Consider the following 20,869-nt stretch of genomic DNA (forward strand, 5'->3'; position numbering starts at 1 on the left):
AGCGCATTCTGCCCATTGATTGGGGATAAACACATTTTGAACACTGCTCTCTCCTCACTCTCTCTGACTTCCTGCTACCAAAGTGCCGGCTCCTCTTCGGTGATGAAGTTCAGTTTCGTGTGAATGGACTTGTCAAACTTAATTTAGTCGGATAGAAAATGAACACCTTCGCCGAAGCGGTACAAGCTGCAATGTTCTCTGTTTACTGTGCGATAAGCAAACTCTTGGTCAAGTTGTTCTCAACTTCAACATACATTGATTTACTGCCATTCAATACATCAGCTGTTATTTCCCAGAATTTAAGGGTCAGGAAATCATATCAGTTCTTTATCCCTGTGGAAGTTTCTCACCCAGACAATTTACCATGATTGTCTTCATAGCAGGCGCTAATAGGAGAGAATGTTATTCAGTAAATATGATCCCATAATGGAACCTGGCCAGTTTAACCTTATGTATTAATTCAATGTTATATTGTATATGTTAAACACGTGTCTCTCCCAGTTACATAATGTAAAGTGATACTTCAGGTGGAATTAAAAGATGTCAGAATATAATTAGTCTTGCACATTTACTATAGATATACATAACGTGATACATCATTTGGATCTTTAAGGCTGTGTCAGAAATAAACCCCAATATATTCTATAGTGCACTACATTTATTGTCCGCCATTCAATTTGAGTGTCTGTGTGGAAATGCATCGACTATGTTGTGCCCTGAAAACCTTCAACAAAGGAAAGAAGGAAAGTAATGTTCATAGTATGTACACTATACGTTCTGCTAAAGACCGCACAATGCAATTGCTGATGTACAACTCTACATCTGGCAGAGAAAAGGCAGAATGATCACGTTTCAGACATTTCAATTTACTGGTCACCATTTAGTGTCTGTTATAGAGACAACATAAACATTCTAAATGGGCCCGTTTGTATTTCTCGTTGCAATATCTGTTAAAGGAGTAGCTGACAGGAAGTACACTTGGACCAAAGCTGTTGCCCTTGTAACAGAATGGCAATGAAAAGGTCTAAAGAAGTGAATGATTGACTGAGGGAGTGGTTTCGGACACAGCTTGAATACTGTTTCTAGTAGCGACCACTAATGTATAGTATCTGCACTTACACTTTAAGTGGCACAGTTACTGCTAACCAGCTATTAACTCTCAGGCAGCATTTTGAAGGTCTCTTGGTACCCTCCATTAATACTGGTAACGTTTTGTAGAAGTTAAGCTTAACTGCTAATTTATTGTTGGGCTGACTGATATGGGTTTTACAACACACACACACACGTGTCTGTTCTATTCTATTTTGATATCTGACTGACTGGCTGTGACCCCTTCCCCTTTCCATGCTCCGCTGCCTGCATATTGCCTGGACACCAGTAGCGCCACTGCACAACGCTCCATTGGTTTAACACGCAACACGTGGTGGGACCGGCCAAACTGCAGCACAATCAATTGGTTTTTAATGCTTTGAGTAGGCCCCTGAGCTCTTGAAGCTAGCACGCTTGGGCAATTTGATGTTAGTCACTGAGCTGGTGGCAGGCTGTGAGTGTATGTGTATAAGGGGCCGTCTACTGTGTATATAGCTGGTATGAGCGTGGGTCATAAAGGGAGACAGATTGGTAGCTATGATCCAGTGACGGCGGTGACAGCTGGGGTTAGCAACTAGCAGCCGTTTGGTGACAAACTGGAACACAATGGGGACGGACACGGCCACATGGCTACTTCTGGCATGACTGCATGATGAGATGTACACCACGGTACGATACGGCTACTGACTAGTGGCCACTGCCAATGGCTCCAAGAGGCCTCACGACATAAGGCTGGAAGATGGAGGGCCGTCAGGCAGCCGTACGGTCTGGTTGGGAACAACCAGTATGGACCACGCATATGGCACTGCATAGCAGTGCACACAAATATTAATAAGGCAAGCATGAGCAGTTACACGGACATAGACAATGAGGCTGTGCACATTCTGTCTACCACAAAACAAGAGTCTAGGGTCTGCCAGAAGATGAAGGAAATGGTACACACATCTAAATACAAAAATGCATTGGTATTGTCCAAATGCACGGACAAATAGAGATTTATTTTTGTGCACGTGTCTACAGAATTACACACGTACACATTTGCACAGAAGTGCACAGCGCTGCCCATGCCGAGCAGTTAAGCTATTAGAAATATCTGTCATTCTTGTCATTCACTTTGTAATAATGTCTACCACCCAGCAACGAAAACAGTCAGCTCGTTAGCGAGCTAACTTTAATCCTGTGTGAAACAAGCATCACCAGGAAAGTGCAGTCCTGACAGCAAAGGGAAGAGAAGGTCCGGTGAGTTAAGAAACTCGCAGGACAGGCAGGAGGTCGCATGGCTGAAAGGCAAAATGAGTGGCTCGGAGGGCAGCTGCAGCTGTGTGTGTGTGTGTGTGTGTGTGTCGGCCTGGCTGGTGGCCTGCTGCGACCAGATTACATGTTCACTGTCCCACAGCGGGAGTGGAAGTGAGATGGGTAGGACTGAGTGCTAAATGGCCACAGCTGGGAGCCACATGGCTGGTCTAGCACTCCAGTGAGTGAGTGCTGGACCATCAGCAGAGTCCAGTGTTTCCAAATTTGCTCAATCACAGGGACTCGCTTTATCTACTTTTTTCATGGTAGCTTGAAGCAAACACATTTTTTTCAGTAAAAGTAGCAACAGAAACAGTTTAAATTTTTCGGATGCCTCGTAACATTTGCACCACGTGAAAATTTGCCATCTGGGTGAACTCTGGCCAACAACAACTAAACTGACTCAGGGAATCACAACTGATTACTGTAAGAAACGACATTACAATGTTACATTGTTCCAGGGATGATAATCTATAAACAAATCTGAAAACTGGTGATGACAGTCCTGCATATTATTGAATAATATCTAGAAAATGTACATAACAAATATTCAGGTCTTTCATAGTATTATAAGTATGTGTGTCACGATTCTCCAAAACCACGTTTCCTGCAGGCTACCGGTAAGTTATGCTGTGTCGTCTATCGAGTGATACGACACACCCAAGTAGGCAGGGCCGGAAAAAATACATAAGGTGGAGAATAGCCGCTCCTGCTTTTGTTTCACCGTATAACTTCAGTGTATCACACTGCAAGATATTATCATAAATCCTAATAGCAAGGTGTTACCTGCATGCATGTTCATTCATTAGTACAGAATGGTGAACTTTGATGCAACAGCATCAGTTAAATCATGCAGCTTTGTGATTTATTATAACCTCAGCAAGAAATAACTTGCGTTACTCTCAGGGTAAACATTTCATTTCCAAAGATAAGTTACTGCATCAGGGAAATATCACATGCTTATTATGTACTGTACTATAATGCACCTCATTGTCGTATACAGTAGCTCCCTTTTACAATATGCTTTACTCCACTGTATGAAATACTCGAGCTCTCTCTGTATTGTAGTGCAGTGCACTGTGCTGTAGCACACATTAAGTGAGACGTCTATTTCGCTAATTTGTGTCTGGAACAGTGAGACGATTGTAAAGAATCAAATACACGTGCCCTTGTCTGGTTCAGTGCTGCGGGGGCCACGAAATGCCTCAAGCTAACGTTAAAGCCTCTGGCAGAATGATTAAAAACCTCTAAGCAACATAACGGGAACACTCGTGGAGCTGGGATCAGTTAAAGCCCAACCGTAAAACAATTTACCAAACCACTAATGCTCTTTGTTGCTACAACATTAGGGAAGCAGATCTGGGATGCATTCCAAACAATACTGTTGTTACGTTACAGAAAACATGGATCCAAAAAAGTGAATACAAACACTGGGCTATTAAGAGTCTTTAAAAACATTCTCGTCCGACTTGTAACTAAAAAGTGAAACTGCAGTGAAATTAATAAAATGAGGTTTCGCCAGCGAACACGATCCTAAATAACTCATTAGTGTGGATATTATTTGCAGATTGGCTGAGATAACAAAACTACATTATGGACTCTACTGCTGCAATGTGACTACCTCACTTCTCCTGTGCCAGGCTGTGTTGCTGCTGAACTAAATCTAATTAATAATAATTTTTCCCTGTCTGCTGTCTGGACCGGTAACCCCAAGCAACAGTCTACAGCCCGTCTGCATCGTGCTGCGGTCTGGTAAATGATGCTGAGCGGCTTCCTGGCATATCCAACACCTATAAACTCCCAACCGAAAAAATAAAACCCAATGTGTTTGTGTAATTAGGACAGATGGAAACATGTGGTTATCGGGACGGGATAATATACCTTTATAGTAATTGCAGGACAAAAGTGGTGCAATCGTTTAGCTATATGAAGTCTTCATGTGGCACTTTCATGGTATGTGCATGTATGCAATTTAGTAGGTTTAACATTTGGCCTGCAGCAGAGGAAGAATGCGACTTAAATGTATTTTTTTTCCCGTACAGAATCTGTTTCTGATCATTTGTATTGCTCTGAATAAAAAAAACCTCAATGTTGTAAACCGTTTTCAGCACGAACGTGAAATATACTTCTTGTAACGAGTTCCTCCTAAAACCTTTCAACAGCTCTGGCAAAAATATGCAGAAAGGAGAAACTGAAGGCTAAGGGTGGGCCCCAATGGGGAGCTACTGCAGGTGAACGGTAAAGTACTTACTGTAGGTTGCATAACATATTGTTGATGAGGCATCCATGACGTACTCTGGACCTGAGGAGGAAACACAGAAAGTGTGAAATGATGGTGACAATATAACTTTTTCTCAAGCTTAGTTGTATCCCACATAAAGCAATAGACGCTGTTCAAATATTCACAATATGTTCAAATACTCTCGAGTCTGGAAGTTTTAAAGTGATTGCATTGGTTTTAAAGCACCAAAGTGGCTGAATTTTACACAGATTAGGTTGCGCCAAAGAATTACAAAGAATAATTTGATAGTCTGGAGGCAGCAAATCTCCCTCCTGCCTTCTCATAATTGCCAACAGTATGACTTGTGCATGGAGCCCATAAATTAGGTTCCTTCTCTATTACAATAATATCATTAATGCTGTACCCAGTGCTGTCGCAAGAGGGGTCAGACATTGTGAAAAATTGGGGGGAAAGACTGCTAGAGAGGACCCATTTCAGTAGGCATATTTAAAAGTAAGCAGAAAAGAAAAAGTAAAAGGAATTTGAGAGTGGTCGACAGAGCTTTTCTTTGTTTCAGGGGTATGCCGAGCTGTTACCGGAGGAAAACAAAAACAGAGACATGCATATTCACAAATGTGGACGGTAAAGTTAAAGAGACGGTGAAACAGTGACAAAGACAATGATCAAGAGACTGGAGGGAATGGAGGGAACAAACAGAGCTTTTAGATGTGCTGGAGAGACGAATTAGACAGCTTGTAGCGGACAAACACACAGGCTGGCCACTGATCCTGGTAAAATGATTAGATTAGACAAAGACAAACACGGAATAATCTGCTATAAGAGCAATCAATCCTCTGTGCCAACCCAAACGCGTGATTTGGATCCACACCTAAACAAAGCTCGATATTCTACAACATGAAGCCAAGTCTGTTTGTTTATACATGGCAGTATTTGTTCTCCCCAGCTGAACGGGACAGCAGATAGACACAGAGAAAGCTTATCTGTAATCACATTATCTTCATGCAAGATGAGGCATGACCATCATGTGATTTATTTAACAGACTATTCTGACTCAAGGCCCCTTTATGACTTTGGACCGTCCCAGACCGATGTGGGGAAATCTTTGGTTGTAAATCAAAAACCCTGGTTTGGATTATTATGAGACAATTTAGAGCTTTGTTGGCCAAAGATGCAAATCCCACAATGTGATAACTGCTACGGACCACGTTTGCAAACCAACCAATCGGAATGCGACATGGAACGACACAGAATACACGAGAGAGCTGGTGTGATGCAAAACAAGGGGCGTGGCTTAGGTGTGTGCAGGACGACAATAATGGCGGCTCCTGAGGACGTCAGCATAACTGCTACAAAAGCATCAGTTGTATAAGAAGGGAAGAGTGTTTCTTCAGCGAAAGAACGGCACTGAAGGCTTTTCACGATGGAAAAGATGATTTTGTTCTCCTACCGACTCGCGTCGGTGAAGAGTTTGATTTGACAGATTGTTCATCCAATCACCTGCCAAGTGTTGTTTTTTTAATGTGCCTGCCCTTCTCCAAACACTTTCCATTGACTGCTTCTCAGATGGTTCCGCGTGACAAACCATCTGCCGGGTCAGGTTAACGATTTACCAGACATTCATTGTACCATCTGACATGCTTTAACACTCATAGAGATTGTAAAACTGACTGAGATTAGTCCCATCTTGCACACTGTCGGCAGTTACAGATTAAAAAAATTGTTTGCATGGGTAGAATTCAGAATAAAGAGCATTACAAAACAGCTAACCAGGATGCTACAGAATACTACTACCGATAAATGGATACACGGTATCGGAGAATAAGAGTTACAGAACTTCTCGACAGTAAAATATTGGCTGTCGGAACTTCTGCCTCCCTGCAATGGCAGAATTGGATTGGATTGTGTGTTGTGGAGGTCAGCGTATTTGGGTTCAAAGTTCAATTTTGTTTGACTTTTGCCGCACAACCTTGACAGAAAACCTGTGCCGTGTGCCATTATGGCTCATGCAGCTGCCTGAGAGAGCGCAGCCTCTCTCCCTCCGATGGAAATGATGGTCTATTAAAGAACAATATTGAATCAACCAGAGAGCCACAGGCAGCGAGCTATCTGTACAGTATTGAATGTAGAGGGGGAAACGGATCACAAATGTCACGGTTGGGATTTTAGCAAGTTTTGGGTCACGCAACGGATCAGCAGAAAAAAAGGAACATCAATATATTTTTGAGCTCTTTTGGCTGATACAAATAGTTTTTGTTGTTTTGTTAAGGCAACTTTGTTTATCACCACTGTCCCGAAATATAATATAAACCGCTCAAAGGGACCAGGAACACTGAGGACTTGTCTTGACTGACTCCACACTTGACTTTGATTTTCCCCAAAGGACCTAAAACCGCTCTGACGGACTGGTTTTGCTTATTGCTACAGTAACTAGGCTACAGTTAGGGAGGAGCACATGTTCTATAGCTACAGCAGGTTCAGTGGGAGCGGATGCTATAATGTGCATGACCTGAGCAGCTCCCTACCACTGGCTGAACTTCACAGCTTGTGTTACCATTTAAAACAGCCTGTCAGCCAATAAGACAAAAGACAAACAAAGTCAGACAGTCCGCCAGTTGGCCAACGACCCATCCAACCGGTTAGCTAGGTAGTAAGCCAGCCAGCCACATATTTAGTCAGCCAGTGAGCCAGTCTGCAGGGCCAGTGATGTAAACCAGGCCACGGCTGGCTGGCGGCACCAGCTGAGATCTTGGTAGAGATCTGGCCTCGGCTGGCTCCCGTCATGTGGATCATCAAAGCTGTTTTTCCAGGAGACAAAGCCAATCATCATTCGAGCCCACGGGAGGCTTGAAAGAACACCAGAACACTGCTGTTGGCATGGTTCATTTGCAGATTTGATAAATCAATGCCACCAAACTAGCAGCTCTAAAAAAGATCCACTCAACATAAACATAAAAGAAGGAATGGCATATACTGTCATTTCTATGCAGCTTGAGATTTTCATTACAAAGGCAGCAGTTTCCATCATAAAAGGAAGCGATTTCCTTTTGTCTGGTGTGTGCGGCTGCCTGGCTTGTCGTCTCTTTTTCCTTTTTCCTCCGTCTCTTTGTACTTGAACAGAAGATGAAGGACTCACCTTCCTGCCGTGACTGGCTGAAGGGCAATATTACAGGAAGCGATGGCAGAGCTGCCCGATATTGAAACTGTGAGGATTAATATTCCTCAAAAGCCTGGCCATTGTTTTTGATAAATCAATTTGGGAAGCCTTCCGAGAGCGGATTAGAGACGCACCCTGGCCCACTTTTCTCCCTCCTCCCCCCCACCCCTCCACCGCAGGTACTGGACCAGAGTTTTAATCAAGCGTGCCTCAAAGACGGGCACAGCAACCTTCAGCAACACCCCTCCGCTGCATCGCCACCATTACCACCCGTCCTCCTCTCCGTAGTTGTCTCTCTCTCTCTCCATCTGTCCCTTCTATTTTCCCCATCTATCCTTCATCTCCTCTCTCTCGCTCGCTATCCTCGTCTGTCTGTCTCTGCATACCAAACGGAGCCGATGTTAAGCGATAGTGTCTGAGCGAGAGGGCACGGTGGCAGCGCCTCTTGATGTTTCGATTCGGCAGAGGGTGCTGCGTGAAATGCGCGGCGACGGAAAACGGTTAACGCTCTTGACATCTCACACAGCCAATTTTCACGTTCCTGTTCTGTTCTCTTTCATTACTCCACAGATCACAGCCGTGAGGGATGTGGAAATTCACTTTGGAAGAGGAAGCGACTGTATCCAAGTTAGTTAAAAAAACAACCAAAAGAAACCACAACAACTTTATTGCGTTAGCAGCTGAGGGAGCACAAAAGAGGTCAGGAAACTAGGAGGGAGAAGAGTGTTGTTTTTCATAGACACTTTAATTCATGATGGATGATTATATTTGTTTCTACCCTGTCAGCCTTTTTTTTTAATGCTTGTTTTCTGATGCCTGTTGTGTTTGCCGCCTACGAAACAGATGTCATCGAGCACAGCTGGAGTGGTGGAGAGAGAGAGACGACGAGAAGAAGAAGAGAGAACCTCCCGCTGTTCTGCAGCCTACCCCCTCTCTTCCATCCCCTTACACAAAGCAAACCCTCCTATTACACATACACATACACGGTCAGTAATCTACCCATAACGCAGTGCATTATGGCCCACCTGATATGTGGAAACGGGGGAAGCAGCGATGAAGGGCGTGATGGAGGTCTGTGCAATCATGCGGTTGGTGGCAATGCTGTAAGGCGAGGAGTAGAACCTGAGGAGGGAGAGAGAGGGAGGGAGGGAGAGAGGGAGGGAGGGAGGGAGGGAAAGCGAGAAGGAGGCAAAGAGTAAAGGAAGAGGAGAGGACACAGCAGAATTAGTTTGTCAAATTCATAATAGGTATGTAGAACATTATGTGAGCCTGAAATTGTGTGGCCTTGATACAAAAATGGTGTATTATCTGACAGATATTTGTCTTTACTAAGGTTTCTCTGTCTACAGAAGAAAGAAAAACTTACAAACTAGAGCGCGCACACACACACACAATCACACACACAATCACACTGTCGATTTATCCTGCAGCTTGTTCAGGGCAAACACATGGCCTTATATTGTATTTCGAACGGCACATAAAAGTTTCATGAAGTGTCTCATAGCGTTCTCAATTGAAAAGTCGAGTTTTATCACATCAGATTGAGCTTTGTCATCATATAAAGTAGGTGGTGCTATTTTTTTTTTCCAATGTGGACTCTAGTGTTAAGGCTACACTGTACCGTGCTGCCTGGCTGGCTTTAAGCAGCACTCTTGTAGGCTGAGCTTTGGGAAAACTCATTGCATTTCAAGAAGCTGTAAGGTTTGACACGAGCTGCAGAGAAGCGAGGTGGTCGGCTTTGCTACTTTATCTCATTGCTGAAGGTTTATATAGCAACCGAATGTGATCCCCTGAGTGGAATGTCCAACAGGCACCTGAGCTGAAGATCATATTGCTCGCCGAGTATATTAGACAAGTTGGGTTTGAAGACCCATTCTATTTCAAGATGCTGCATCAGCTATTTATTATATAGATATTATATTATAATCCAAATGTTCTGTTTGGAGTCCGGGAGAACCCAGGCCCAATCAAGCTCAAGCTCAACCCAGCTCAAAAAACATACTTAACATTGATTTATCAACTTGATGCTACATAACTCCAGATGTGTGTCACACAGAAAAGCAGTCAATGGAAACTGTTTGGAAAAGGGTAGGCACAAACATGTGGCAGGTGTTTGGATGAGCCACCTGTCAATCAACGAGAAAAGCTTCTCTCTTCTTTCAATGAATGAATACCCTCCAGTTCTGATATAACTGATGCTATAGCAGCATCTACGCAAACCTCTTTGGGAGCCGCCATTGTTATTTTGAATGAACAGTCGCCTCTCTGTGTCGTCTCGCACACAACTAAGCCCCGCCCATAGCTGCCTGCAGCTCCTCACACGATGCTGATTGGTCCGTGCTCATTTCTAGTAAATAAATCTTTTTGAATCTCTCTAATTGGAGTTTAACAATAGTTTGTTCACAAGAGGTCAAAATGGAGGTTAAACCTCTCTTGGGTCTAACTGACTCTGACGCCATACATGTGAAACATCACTATGTCAGATAACATATGTGACAAGAAATGTGTTTTGTGAGGTCTCAATAACCTTGGACCACCAAATTCTAATCAGTTCATCCTTGAGTAGGCCACATTGTAAGAAATTCCCTTTTCTGCGATATTGCGTTCACGAGAATGGACCGGATGTACGTATGTGTGAACGGACGGACAACCCGAAAACACAATACCTCCAGCCATGGCTGTCGCCGTCGCGGAGGCATAGAAATAGGGATTTTGCAGTCATACATTTTTTTTACACATACAGGTCTGTGAGACTCAAAACGACGAAGAAGTAATATCAAAGTCACCAAAGCACAAGGGATAAAAACTCTGAAATACTGTTAATGCCTTACTTATGAGATGCAGGAATATCTTACAGTGTTATGTTTTGTCTTAATATGGGAAAATTATTTTTTTCTTTTTGCTGTTCCCCCATGAAAGCATACAGTTAAATACATTCAAATATTAATGCAAATGTAAATTTTGTCCCACAACCACAATAGTATATATATATATATATATATATATATATATATATATATACTGTATATATATATGGATAATTTGCATCTTAATTGTATTTTAAATTCACTAATCCGATTTACCCTGCAGGCCTTCCACCCACAGGGATAGGCATTGGGGTCAGGTGCATTGTCAGCCAGGCAGCAGACAGAGATGTAGGGTCTTGTGGGGGTTATAGCCGGAGAATGTGTAACCGCGGCTATTGCTACGAGCCAGATCGGTATTCTCAGCAGGAAGTCAAACACTTTTCAGTTGGTGTTGGGACAACCCTGGTTGAGCCCATGCAGGGTTGTCAACAATTCTCAATGTGCAGCCTGGGGGAATAAAGTGTCTGATTTGGGTACCCCAGATTTGCCACCTCTGCTCTTTGCAGATGTGGTTCTTTTGGCTTAATCAGATTGCTACTTCCAGCACCCACTGGGGAGGTTTGTAGACGAATGTGAAGCCCGGGGTGAGAGTCAGCACCTCTGTATCGGAGAACGTGGTTCTCTGCCTAAAAGCGGTGGATTGCTCTGGCTGGCTTTGGGAGTGTTTTCTGTCGCCAAGGGAAGAAGTTCAAGGATCTCCGGGACTTGAGGGTAAAATGGTGCGTGAAATCGGCAGGTGGGTAGATGCAGTGTCAGTCGTAATGCAGGAGTTGTACCGGACCGTAGTGGGGAAGAGGGAGCCGAGCCAGTAGGAAAAAGCTTTTCATTTAGCAATCGATCGATGCTCCAACACTCACCCATGGTCACCTATGAGCTTTGGGTAGTGATTAAAAGAATCAGATTGCGGATACAAGCAGTCAAGAGTTTCCTCCATAGGGTGACTCGACTCAGGGACCTGACACATCCGGAGGGAGCAGCTGCTCCTTTCCATCAAAGGGAGCCAGTTGGGGTGGTTCGGGCAACTGATCAGGATGTCTACTGGGGGTCTTCCTTTAGAGCTTTTCCAACTGGTAGGAGACCCCGGGGTAGACCTTAGCACACACTGCAAGGATCACTGTATGTGTCTCATCTGGCTTGGGAACACCTCAGAATGCCCCTGGATGAGCTGCAAAACGTTGCAGGGGAGAGTGACGTCTGGACTACCTCGCCACCACGACCTGGCCCCAGATAAGCGGCAGAAAATGGATGGATGGATAATCCAATTTGCACTTGAATTTTGATGCACCAGTAAGCACAGTCTGACAAATATAAAGTGGCATTTCTGTTTTACATTTTCTCTTCAACTGCATTTTTATTTTCTACTTTGCATTAATACATGAATTAAATCGACTGTATACTTCTACATTCCTTGCTAGCTGATTCACTTTATTTTTCTGTTTTCTACATTGCATTAGCCCTTGAATAAAACCGACTTCTTTAACATTCTTTGCTACTTAATTCACCCCTTTTCCCTTTTTTTCTGGAACACGTTCATTAGGCTTAACTTCTGGTCGAATGTATTACGAGTGAATCATTCCTTACCCAGCAGGTCTGTTGCTTAACACAAATATCTGCGGGATTATAATTTGGCGGAATTGCCGCAGAGGAGGCTTTTACATGGCAGGCTGTGTGTAATGAGTGATGCTATTCATCCAGTTCTTTTTTTTTGGGGGGTTCAGATTGACTCCAAGTCACTGGGGGATAAGTGGTTTAGGAAGCGGGGGATGAGGGGCTTCCTGTGAGTGACTGAGGCCAGAGGGAGATAGAGGGGAGCCTCAACACCCTCCTTCCTGCCTCAGTACTGCGGGGAAAAATAAAACATGTTGCTGGGTCATTTATTTCCACAGCGGCATTAAGTCATGACACAAAGACACAGGAACACACACACACACACACACACACATGAAGAGCCAAACAAGCTCACTCAGCTACGCTCTGCCATTTCTCACCCGACACAAACCAATATTTGAAGTCCATATACATTTTCCTAATCAAACAGTAACAAAGTGCAGCCACTACATTCATCTTTATGTATGGCAGTTGTATTGACCGGGGCCCTATGAGCCAAGAGGTGAGTGTATTAGATGGTGGCAAGGATGGATTGACTGTCGAGCTCTTACCCATTCTGCATTGCAGCGGGATCATATGTTAACGCCATGCCAGTCTGAAAGAGAGAAAAACAACGACACGCAGGATTAATCACAAATCAAGAGAGTCGGATCAGAAACACTAACAAATGACTTGAAGCTGCAACAGGAAAAAAGTAGCAATTAAAAAGACATAACATTATCTTTTTTTTTGTTTTTACCATTAAGAGGAATATCTTAACATTTTGGAAAATGTGCTTATTCGCCATTTTCTGCGAGTTCTTCTGAGAGTTAACTGAGAAGATTATATGTTTTTACATTTAGATTTTTTGTACAGATTAAACGAATGAGATATGCCGTGTTAATTAGTGAGCTATCTTGTCATATAAGTTTCTGCAATAAGCGTATTTCCCAAAATGTCAAACTACTCTAAGTCTTCAGACAGGTGCGTATAGGACCAAACAACGTTATTTTGTTGAGTCACAAGATTTCCGTGGATAGACCTTCGTCAGGAAGGATTAATATCTTGGTCTAAATAGTATTGGACAGGTGCATGTACACTGGACCGCATTCTGTCACCTGAGTGTGTTATTTTGTTCCGGTTATGTTCTGTATGTCTCTGGGAAATCTGTCGATTTCTTCCTGCACCAATGTCACCCACATAATTCGCCGCACCTTTATTGTACTTTGGGTAAAACGCGATTTGTACCCTGATTCTCTTTGTACAAAATAAATTTAATCAAATTCATCTCATTTTCAAATTGGAAAAACTGACAAGTGACAAAACCAATGTGGGGAACAGCTCCGTCAATAGGACAAAGTGAATTGGTATTGAGGACGTGTCTTTTTCTATTTCAATCACGTACGATCATGTATTTATGAATGAGAGGAAATGAAGAAATGCCCTTTGGAGAGAAAAGGAGTGAGCAGAAAACTGAGTTCTTTGTCTGCTGATGGTGTGTGTGTGTGTGTGTGTGTGTGTGTGTGTGTGTAAGTGTGTGTGGGGCCCTCTTAGAGTCCAGGAGAGAGACCTGTGCGCCGCAATCCGTCATCTGCATTCCTGAAGGTTCTCTCTCGGAGGAGAGCTAATCCGATTTCTTTTAACGGGAGGCTGCTGAGGACGCCAGATTTCATCAGCATACACACACACACACACACACACTCGCACGCACACATCGCGTATACACACACCTCCTCTTCTTGCCCTTTCTCTCTCTCACTTTGCTCTCCCCCTTCTCCTTTCTTCCTCCATCATCTTGTGTTCTCTTCCTTTCTCTCCTTACCTTTCCCTCTTCATCCCTCATCTCTTAATCTACCCTCCTCCAGTCTTTTTTTTTTTTTGCCCTTCTTCCTCCAGAGGGCTACCTACACTGAGCTAAGGGAATAGCAGCTCAGATGAGCAGGGGGGGGATCAGAGAGCCTGGACCCAAACCTACTACATTGAGCAATCACAGATAATCTATACCGAATGAATGGGGATGTGTGGACGCATAGTTAAAAAAGGCTTTCAGAGACATTTCATGTAAAGCTGTAAAGGCCAGATGAAGGGACTCGCATCAGCCCGTGTTATTTAAAAATCTACTACTTTTGTGTGTTTTCACCTTCAGTGTTCAAAGTCCCCGTCTGTGAGTGTGCAAAAGTCTTTGTGTTTATGCACCGTCTTTCAACTAAATGTGAGGTCAAGCCTGCATGTTTGCGTGTGCGAGTGTTCACATGTGCGCTGATAGCGGTGGCAGACGTGACCAGCTGTCTGGTGAGGCTGATACCTCCCCCCCAGTGCTGCCCTGGGTTCCACGTTCTGGTGAATATACCACAGCAGAGAAGCTCCTGACCGGAGACCCTGCCTGGCCAATGACTGATTACTGATGAGGTCAGCTTTTGTCTTTGTCGCAGAAAGGAGATAGGAAATGAAAGAGACAGTTTTTAATTTTTTTTCTGAGCTTGATTTAAAGAGTGAAAAAATAAAACCTTGATAATGTACAGATCCTGCGAACAAAGCTCGGCTCTGACAAAAGCTGCCAGGGACGGACCAGGCCTTCAAAGAGCTCGCTAAAAGAGCATGCTAATGTATCGGTCCACATCCAGTTACACTGTCTCACCTCATGCAGTGATTAAGATGATTTAACTGACACTGTCTATGCTCATGTCTATAATGCATCATTAACATACTTGTAACGCGTAATCTGCTCTTTGACTCATTCAAATTCATAATGCTTCATAACAATAATCATAAAACATTGTGAAAAATGTCCAAGTATCATAATACGTCACGATTGCTGGTCACTCACTGACATTTTTCTTTTTTGCAAGGATCTAGCGTTTTAAAATTCCCATCGTTGTAAAACATTATAATCTTTATAATCTGAAGTGAGCATTGTTTGCTTTCAGTAACGTTTTGTCTGTTCTTGGATCGATATATTTTTCCCCTTTACATAAAGCCAACAAGGGCCTCTTAGGGTAACTTACAATCACATTATAACGCATTTCAAAAGAAGGACTTCTTGAAGTCAGTCATTAATTCAAGTTTTTGCAAGTTGTGAATAATGCATTTATCTGTGCTCTTGGGTGTACAAAATGCATTTTGTCTTGTCTAATGCATTTTCAATTCAAATGTGAATGCATTTTACCATACAGAGAGAGCAGCATTAAAAAACCGGTGTGTGTGCGTGTTAGCATCCCATGTGTTTAACACGCACACCCTAACGAGGGTGAGGCCGAGTCATCGTATCTGGGTCCTCTCACACACACACACACACACACACACACACACACACACACACACACACACACACACACACACACACACACACACACACACACACACACACACCTGTCAGGCTTGTACACAGAGTGGAAAGCCGGATGTTTTTTTTCATCTTCACTCATTCCCCTGGAGTAGGTGCCTGTAGAAGTGTGACTTTGAAACTTTTTTGTGTGTAGGAGTGTGTGTTGGAGAAAGAGAGAGAGAAAGAACGAACACCCATGGTGCTTGTGTGTGTGTGTGTGTGCGGTGTACAAAAATGTGACTAATAAGTTTGTCAGCATGAGACAGCGAGACACAGCACTTTCTAGACTCCCACTTTGGCTAGTTTACAAGAAAATCTGTCATATCTTTTCTCAATCCTCACCATCAGCCCGCCCCGCAGCACTCAACCCCTTGTAACTCCTGACTGATCGCGCAATGTGTTCCCTCTCTCTTTCCTTCTCTTAGTCTCAGTGAGTCACTCGCTCTCGCTCGCTCCATATGTTGCTGTGGGATCTGGGAAGACTTCAAACGTGGCGGAAGAAGAGACAGAGTGTGACAGAGAGAGAGAAACAGCAAGAAGAGGAGGAGGAGGAGAGTGCGAGAAAGAGTCAAAAGCAGAGTGAGATATACTGTTGAGATAGAGAGAGGAAGAAGGTAGAGAGAGAGAGAGAGAGAGAGAGAGAGAGAGAGAGAGAGAGAGAGGCATGGCTGCATCTCTCCTTCATCTGCCTGCCAGGGGGAGCGAGGTGAGGAATGGCCTCAGCTCTGATAAATGGACTAACATGTGATGCCTATCTCCCATCTACCCCCTGCCCTGCCTGCACTGGTGATGAATGACCACAAGGATGCACACACACACACGCGTGCACACACACGCACGCACACTCACACTACATGCTATCCTCATAAGGGCCTTTCTAATGGCTCTAATAGGTGTAAATGCATGCAGAATGGCATCGGAGGAGCCAGATCATTGGAGGAGGTCTGACTTGCATTGCGATCAGATCTCTAAAAGGTGTGAATGCAAAGTGTAATAAGAAATCTGTTGAAAGGTCACCCGACTCTTTCTTCTTTTTGCTCTCTCCAGCGAGCCAGGCAAAAAGCTACAGATGACCCCCCCTCTTCCTCAGCAAAGGACAACAAGTAGTCCGCTAGCTCGGCCTACTGAATTAGCATATTGGCATCCACGATCATAAGAATGCTTATTAATACCAAGTGCAAAAAGGCCTACTGTGTGACAAAATGCCAATCTGATAACATATCAGATTGCATGTTAATATCAAGTCTAAATGAGGTCTAGTCCTTTAACCTGGATGTTTACAGTCTCCGCTACGTGCTTAGCATTTCTCCTTACGCTTCACCTTCTTCTTTCAACTGATAAGACAGACACATGTAAGAAATAATGTTTCTTTTATATATGTTGAGATGAATTGGAGATGAGGCGCTGTACATTTAGGCCCCAACACATGTTTATAATGACAAAGCCAAGCTTTCAGTCACTAGACCTTCAGCAGGACAAATCCCTGAGCTCATAATGACATCAAATGGAGCGCACCTGGGCTGTGTAATGAACGTACACATGGGAAACGCTGTTCACAAAACACTGATGATGAATCAATGAAAAGCAGTGCAAGTGTGCAGCGAGTTTTCTTTTCTCCGTGTCTGATTTTGCCGCACTGGTACTGTGTCTGAAACTGTGGTGATGTTCACAAACACTAAGTTATCGACCACGTGTTTCGGTGAAGAACATGCAACGGGGTCGGGACACTGTTGGAGCGGGATAATGCAGAGGAGGGATCTCTCTCTCACTGAGACAACATGGAGAACTTTAAATGGAGATGAAAACACAAATAGGAACACAAAGCCTTTGAGTTTAAAAGTGTGTTCAGACAGAAAGCAAAGCCCAAACGGCTTTAACACATTGTTTCTGTGTGTCTCTGCCTATTGACGGTTAGCTTGTAGTTTAATTTATTTTTCCATGATGATGAAAGCCAAAATCACATTTATAGCCAGTGGGACTAAATGCCTTCATGCGTGTGAGACCAACCCTGTCTGCTTAAACTTCAATTCATAATAAATTAACGGATTATTGGTTATTTTGATCAACACAAAGAGGAAACTCTTATGCTTTGAATATATTTATATCGAATGTACAGCATCTGCAAACTGCTCACTGCCACTGAACATCCCTGCAATATGTTTTACTGTTGACCTTTAAATATGATTAAGTGTGATTAAGAACTTCAGGGTTATATTGAGGCAACTCAAAGCACTTAACCTTAGAGAGAGATTGTGTTCCTGATTGAGTATCAGGAAAGACACTGGTGACTTATAACACGAGGTAAGATGCCTCTACTTTTTAAATAGTAAATCAAAACACAAGCTTTTCCTAAACTCCTGCTGTAGTTGCCTTAACCTGACAACATGTAGGACTCAGGACTCAAACCCAGGACTCAGGTCTTAAAGAGAACGTGAAAAACATACTCTTTCAGTGCCTGTGCACAGGGTGTGAGGAGTGGCTACCAACCCACAAACTGTGAAATAAGACAATCTGCTCAGTTTTTTGTGGCCTGAGAACATGTGATTCATCGAGCCATGATTCAGATTTACCTTTCCTTCCTATGTCACGTGCAGGCTCATTAGAATAAACTTTAGGCATGTAGACGAAGCATCAGAATGGGGAAGAAAGGTGCTGTAAGTGACTTTGAGCGTGACATGGTTTGTTGGTGCCAGACAGGCTGATTTGAGTATTCAGAAACTGCAGGTCGATTGATTTTCATGCACAACCATCTCTAGGGTTTTTTGACAGTCGCCGGTTTTCCTCTAGAAGGTATTTAGAAAAGCAAATTAGTAGTAGTAGTAGTTCTGTGTGACACCGTACGCAGCTGTTTTAAGTTACAAAAGGTAGTATGTGTTTAATGTAGAGGAGGTAAGGGGCGGAGAATAAATGAACAAAAGGACAAGTTGAGTGTTTCCTCCATTTTGACAATGTAGGTATTTTTCTTTGTTCTCATCATACACACACACACAAACAAACACACACACACACACACACACATATATCCACGGTCATCTCACTTTACCTCCAGTCAACTGAGTGTTGGCCGGCGAGGAGATGTAGCAATACAATTTAGGTTAAACACGCTTCGCTGGCTTATAGGTGTAAGCTGAACATGTGATGGACAGACAGACACACACGCACGCACGGCTAGTGTAATGCTCCACCATTCACTTCACAACACACACACACACACACACACACACACACAGTCACTTCACAACACCCACACACACACAGACAGAGCATGTGTTTTCTGAAGGACAAACATTTCATCTCTCCTGGTCTCATCTACCTTGCAGTTTCAGCACAACTGTCAGCCTCACTGAATGTGTGTGTGTGTGTGTGTGTGTGTGTGTGTGTTCACTCTATTCTATATAGTCCAGTCGGAAGCACTCCTCCACCCGTCTCCTCTGTGTGTCCTTCCCAGTATAGCTGGTTGGTAGCCTACAGTATGAAGAGACTTTAACCTTGCCTCCACATGTTGCTGATGAATATGTTACCATAGCTCTGTATCCAATTCCTGCTTTCTGATGTATGGCGGGAATATACGTGTTCAGTGAGGCGTTCGGCTTGAGATGCAATTTGCGTGACAGCGCCTATACATCCGGGGGCAGTTTGATCGATATCTGGGGTACTTTTCTTTTCTTTTTCTTTTTTAACGGCTCCATAGCTTAGAGTAAATACAAACGACAGGCAGTAATGGTTTACATAAAGCCAGATGTTGGCAACTTCTCAAGTGGCCTTGTGAGCACGGTGGGGCCTGCTATTAGAAATACCATTACCTCAGAGGTAAATGCCTTGTCATGATGGAATGGAAAGAGTTTGGCCGACTGAGATTTTTTGGCCATACCTGGGTCTCCTATCGATCAGTTCAAGAATAAATGTTGAGGAAATTATGTAAAATTGTGAAAAATGGGGTTGTTACACCTGTCTCAATGCTAGAGAGGAGAGGCAGGGGTTAGGGTGTGGCCGAAAGCGCAATGGACTTTGTCATCATAATAATTTTGTTGAATTGTAAATGATGGTTTGTCCTTAATGATTATTAATATTGCTGTTATGGCACACCAAATTCAGTTGATCATTTATCATATTCTTGTCAGGTGATCCTCATGCAGAAAAAAAAAAGTAGTCTAGTATTCGGTGGGATCTGCACATGTTGAGAGATGACGGCTCATGCATTGGTGTAACATCTTAAATGGTAAACGGACTTTTCATATAGCGCCACACTTCGACATGCGGCCTGGAGGAGCCGGGGACCCTACCGAGGATCAGTGGACGACCCGCCTTACCCCCCCCTGAGCCACAGTTGCCCTTGCTCATCTTACCTCGCCTTCTCTGTGCCACGGCCTCCCGTTCTGAGGGTACTTGCTCTGGCTCTGGCGTTTCTTCTGCCCTCCGTCGGCAAATTTGCACAGCAAAGGCTCCGTGGGAGCTGCAGAGAGAGAGAGAAAGAGAGAGAGAGGACAAAATCACATTAGGAGGACTGCATACTGTGACCCATCAGAGAGACAGAAGCCCTTTCCTTTTGAACTGGGTCGCATTTCTCTTCTACCATCTTCTCTGTCTCCCCCCCCCCCCCCCCCCCTCTTCTTTCCTACGGAGCTTCAAGAAAAATTCCCAGACTGACGATGTTGGCAGGCTACCCGCGCTACCCCCGGCCCGGGCTGGCAGCCCATGAAAGAGCATTGCAGGGTATTGTTGAAATAATAATCACAGTAATCGCTCTTGTAAAATACCTCTGAGATGGTAATGCAGGACCGCTCTGTCAGCCCAAGCTTCTCTTTTTTTTCTCTGGAAGGCGTTCCTGACACGTAATCCCTCCGTGTTTCACTTTATTAACAGGCTTTTTCTCTTTTAATTGAAATAGCAGAGGCTGTCACAGATAGTAATGTGGCTGTTCTCTGAGTAAACACTGGGGGCATCCTAAATCGTGAGAACAAAAGTAACAGAGGATTCACTCGAGTGCCCTCGCTACAGAGCTGGCAAGTGTCTATCATCAGCCGGCAGGAAAACATGACGCTGTTATTAATCTAATAAGAATAATTTAAAAAAAAGCTCGCTGTACTGCAACCTCATCCAAGCCGCCTCTGTATCAACAGCCTTTTGTATGCATGATTGCAGATAAGAGGTTGATGAAAGTGTTGCGATGACCTACGCCGCCATGAATGTAACTTCTCAAAGGGCACTTTCTCACACTAGAGCTGCAGGTGAGCACCGACAGAGACAAAAATGGAGTCAGGTAGAGAGAAAATGTAGCGAATGATGAAAGAAAGGCTCAATGAAAGAGAGTG

General features: G+C 43.7%; 1 protein-coding gene across 1 annotated transcript in view; it reads right to left on the reverse strand.

Annotated features, from left to right (window-relative positions):
- LOC142965343 (RNA-binding motif, single-stranded-interacting protein 3-like) overlaps positions 1-20,869 on the reverse strand; it is a 256,699-nt gene that overhangs the window by 25,353 nt on the left and 210,477 nt on the right. The window contains exons 9-12 of the mRNA XM_076106256.1: positions 19,904-20,010; positions 12,805-12,848; positions 8,804-8,900; positions 4,634-4,684 (exon numbers count right to left, since the gene is read on the reverse strand). Of these exons, the coding sequence (XP_075962371.1) occupies positions 4,634-4,684; positions 8,804-8,900; positions 12,805-12,848; positions 19,904-20,010 (299 nt within the window). The remainder of the gene's footprint in view (positions 1-4,633; positions 4,685-8,803; positions 8,901-12,804; positions 12,849-19,903; positions 20,011-20,869) is intronic.

The sequence above is a fragment of the Anarhichas minor genome, unplaced genomic scaffold (genome assembly GCF_050575085.1).
Source record: "Anarhichas minor isolate MPS153535 unplaced genomic scaffold, ASM5057508v1 ptg000033l, whole genome shotgun sequence".
Classification (NCBI taxonomy): Eukaryota; Metazoa; Chordata; class Actinopteri; order Perciformes; family Anarhichadidae; genus Anarhichas; species Anarhichas minor.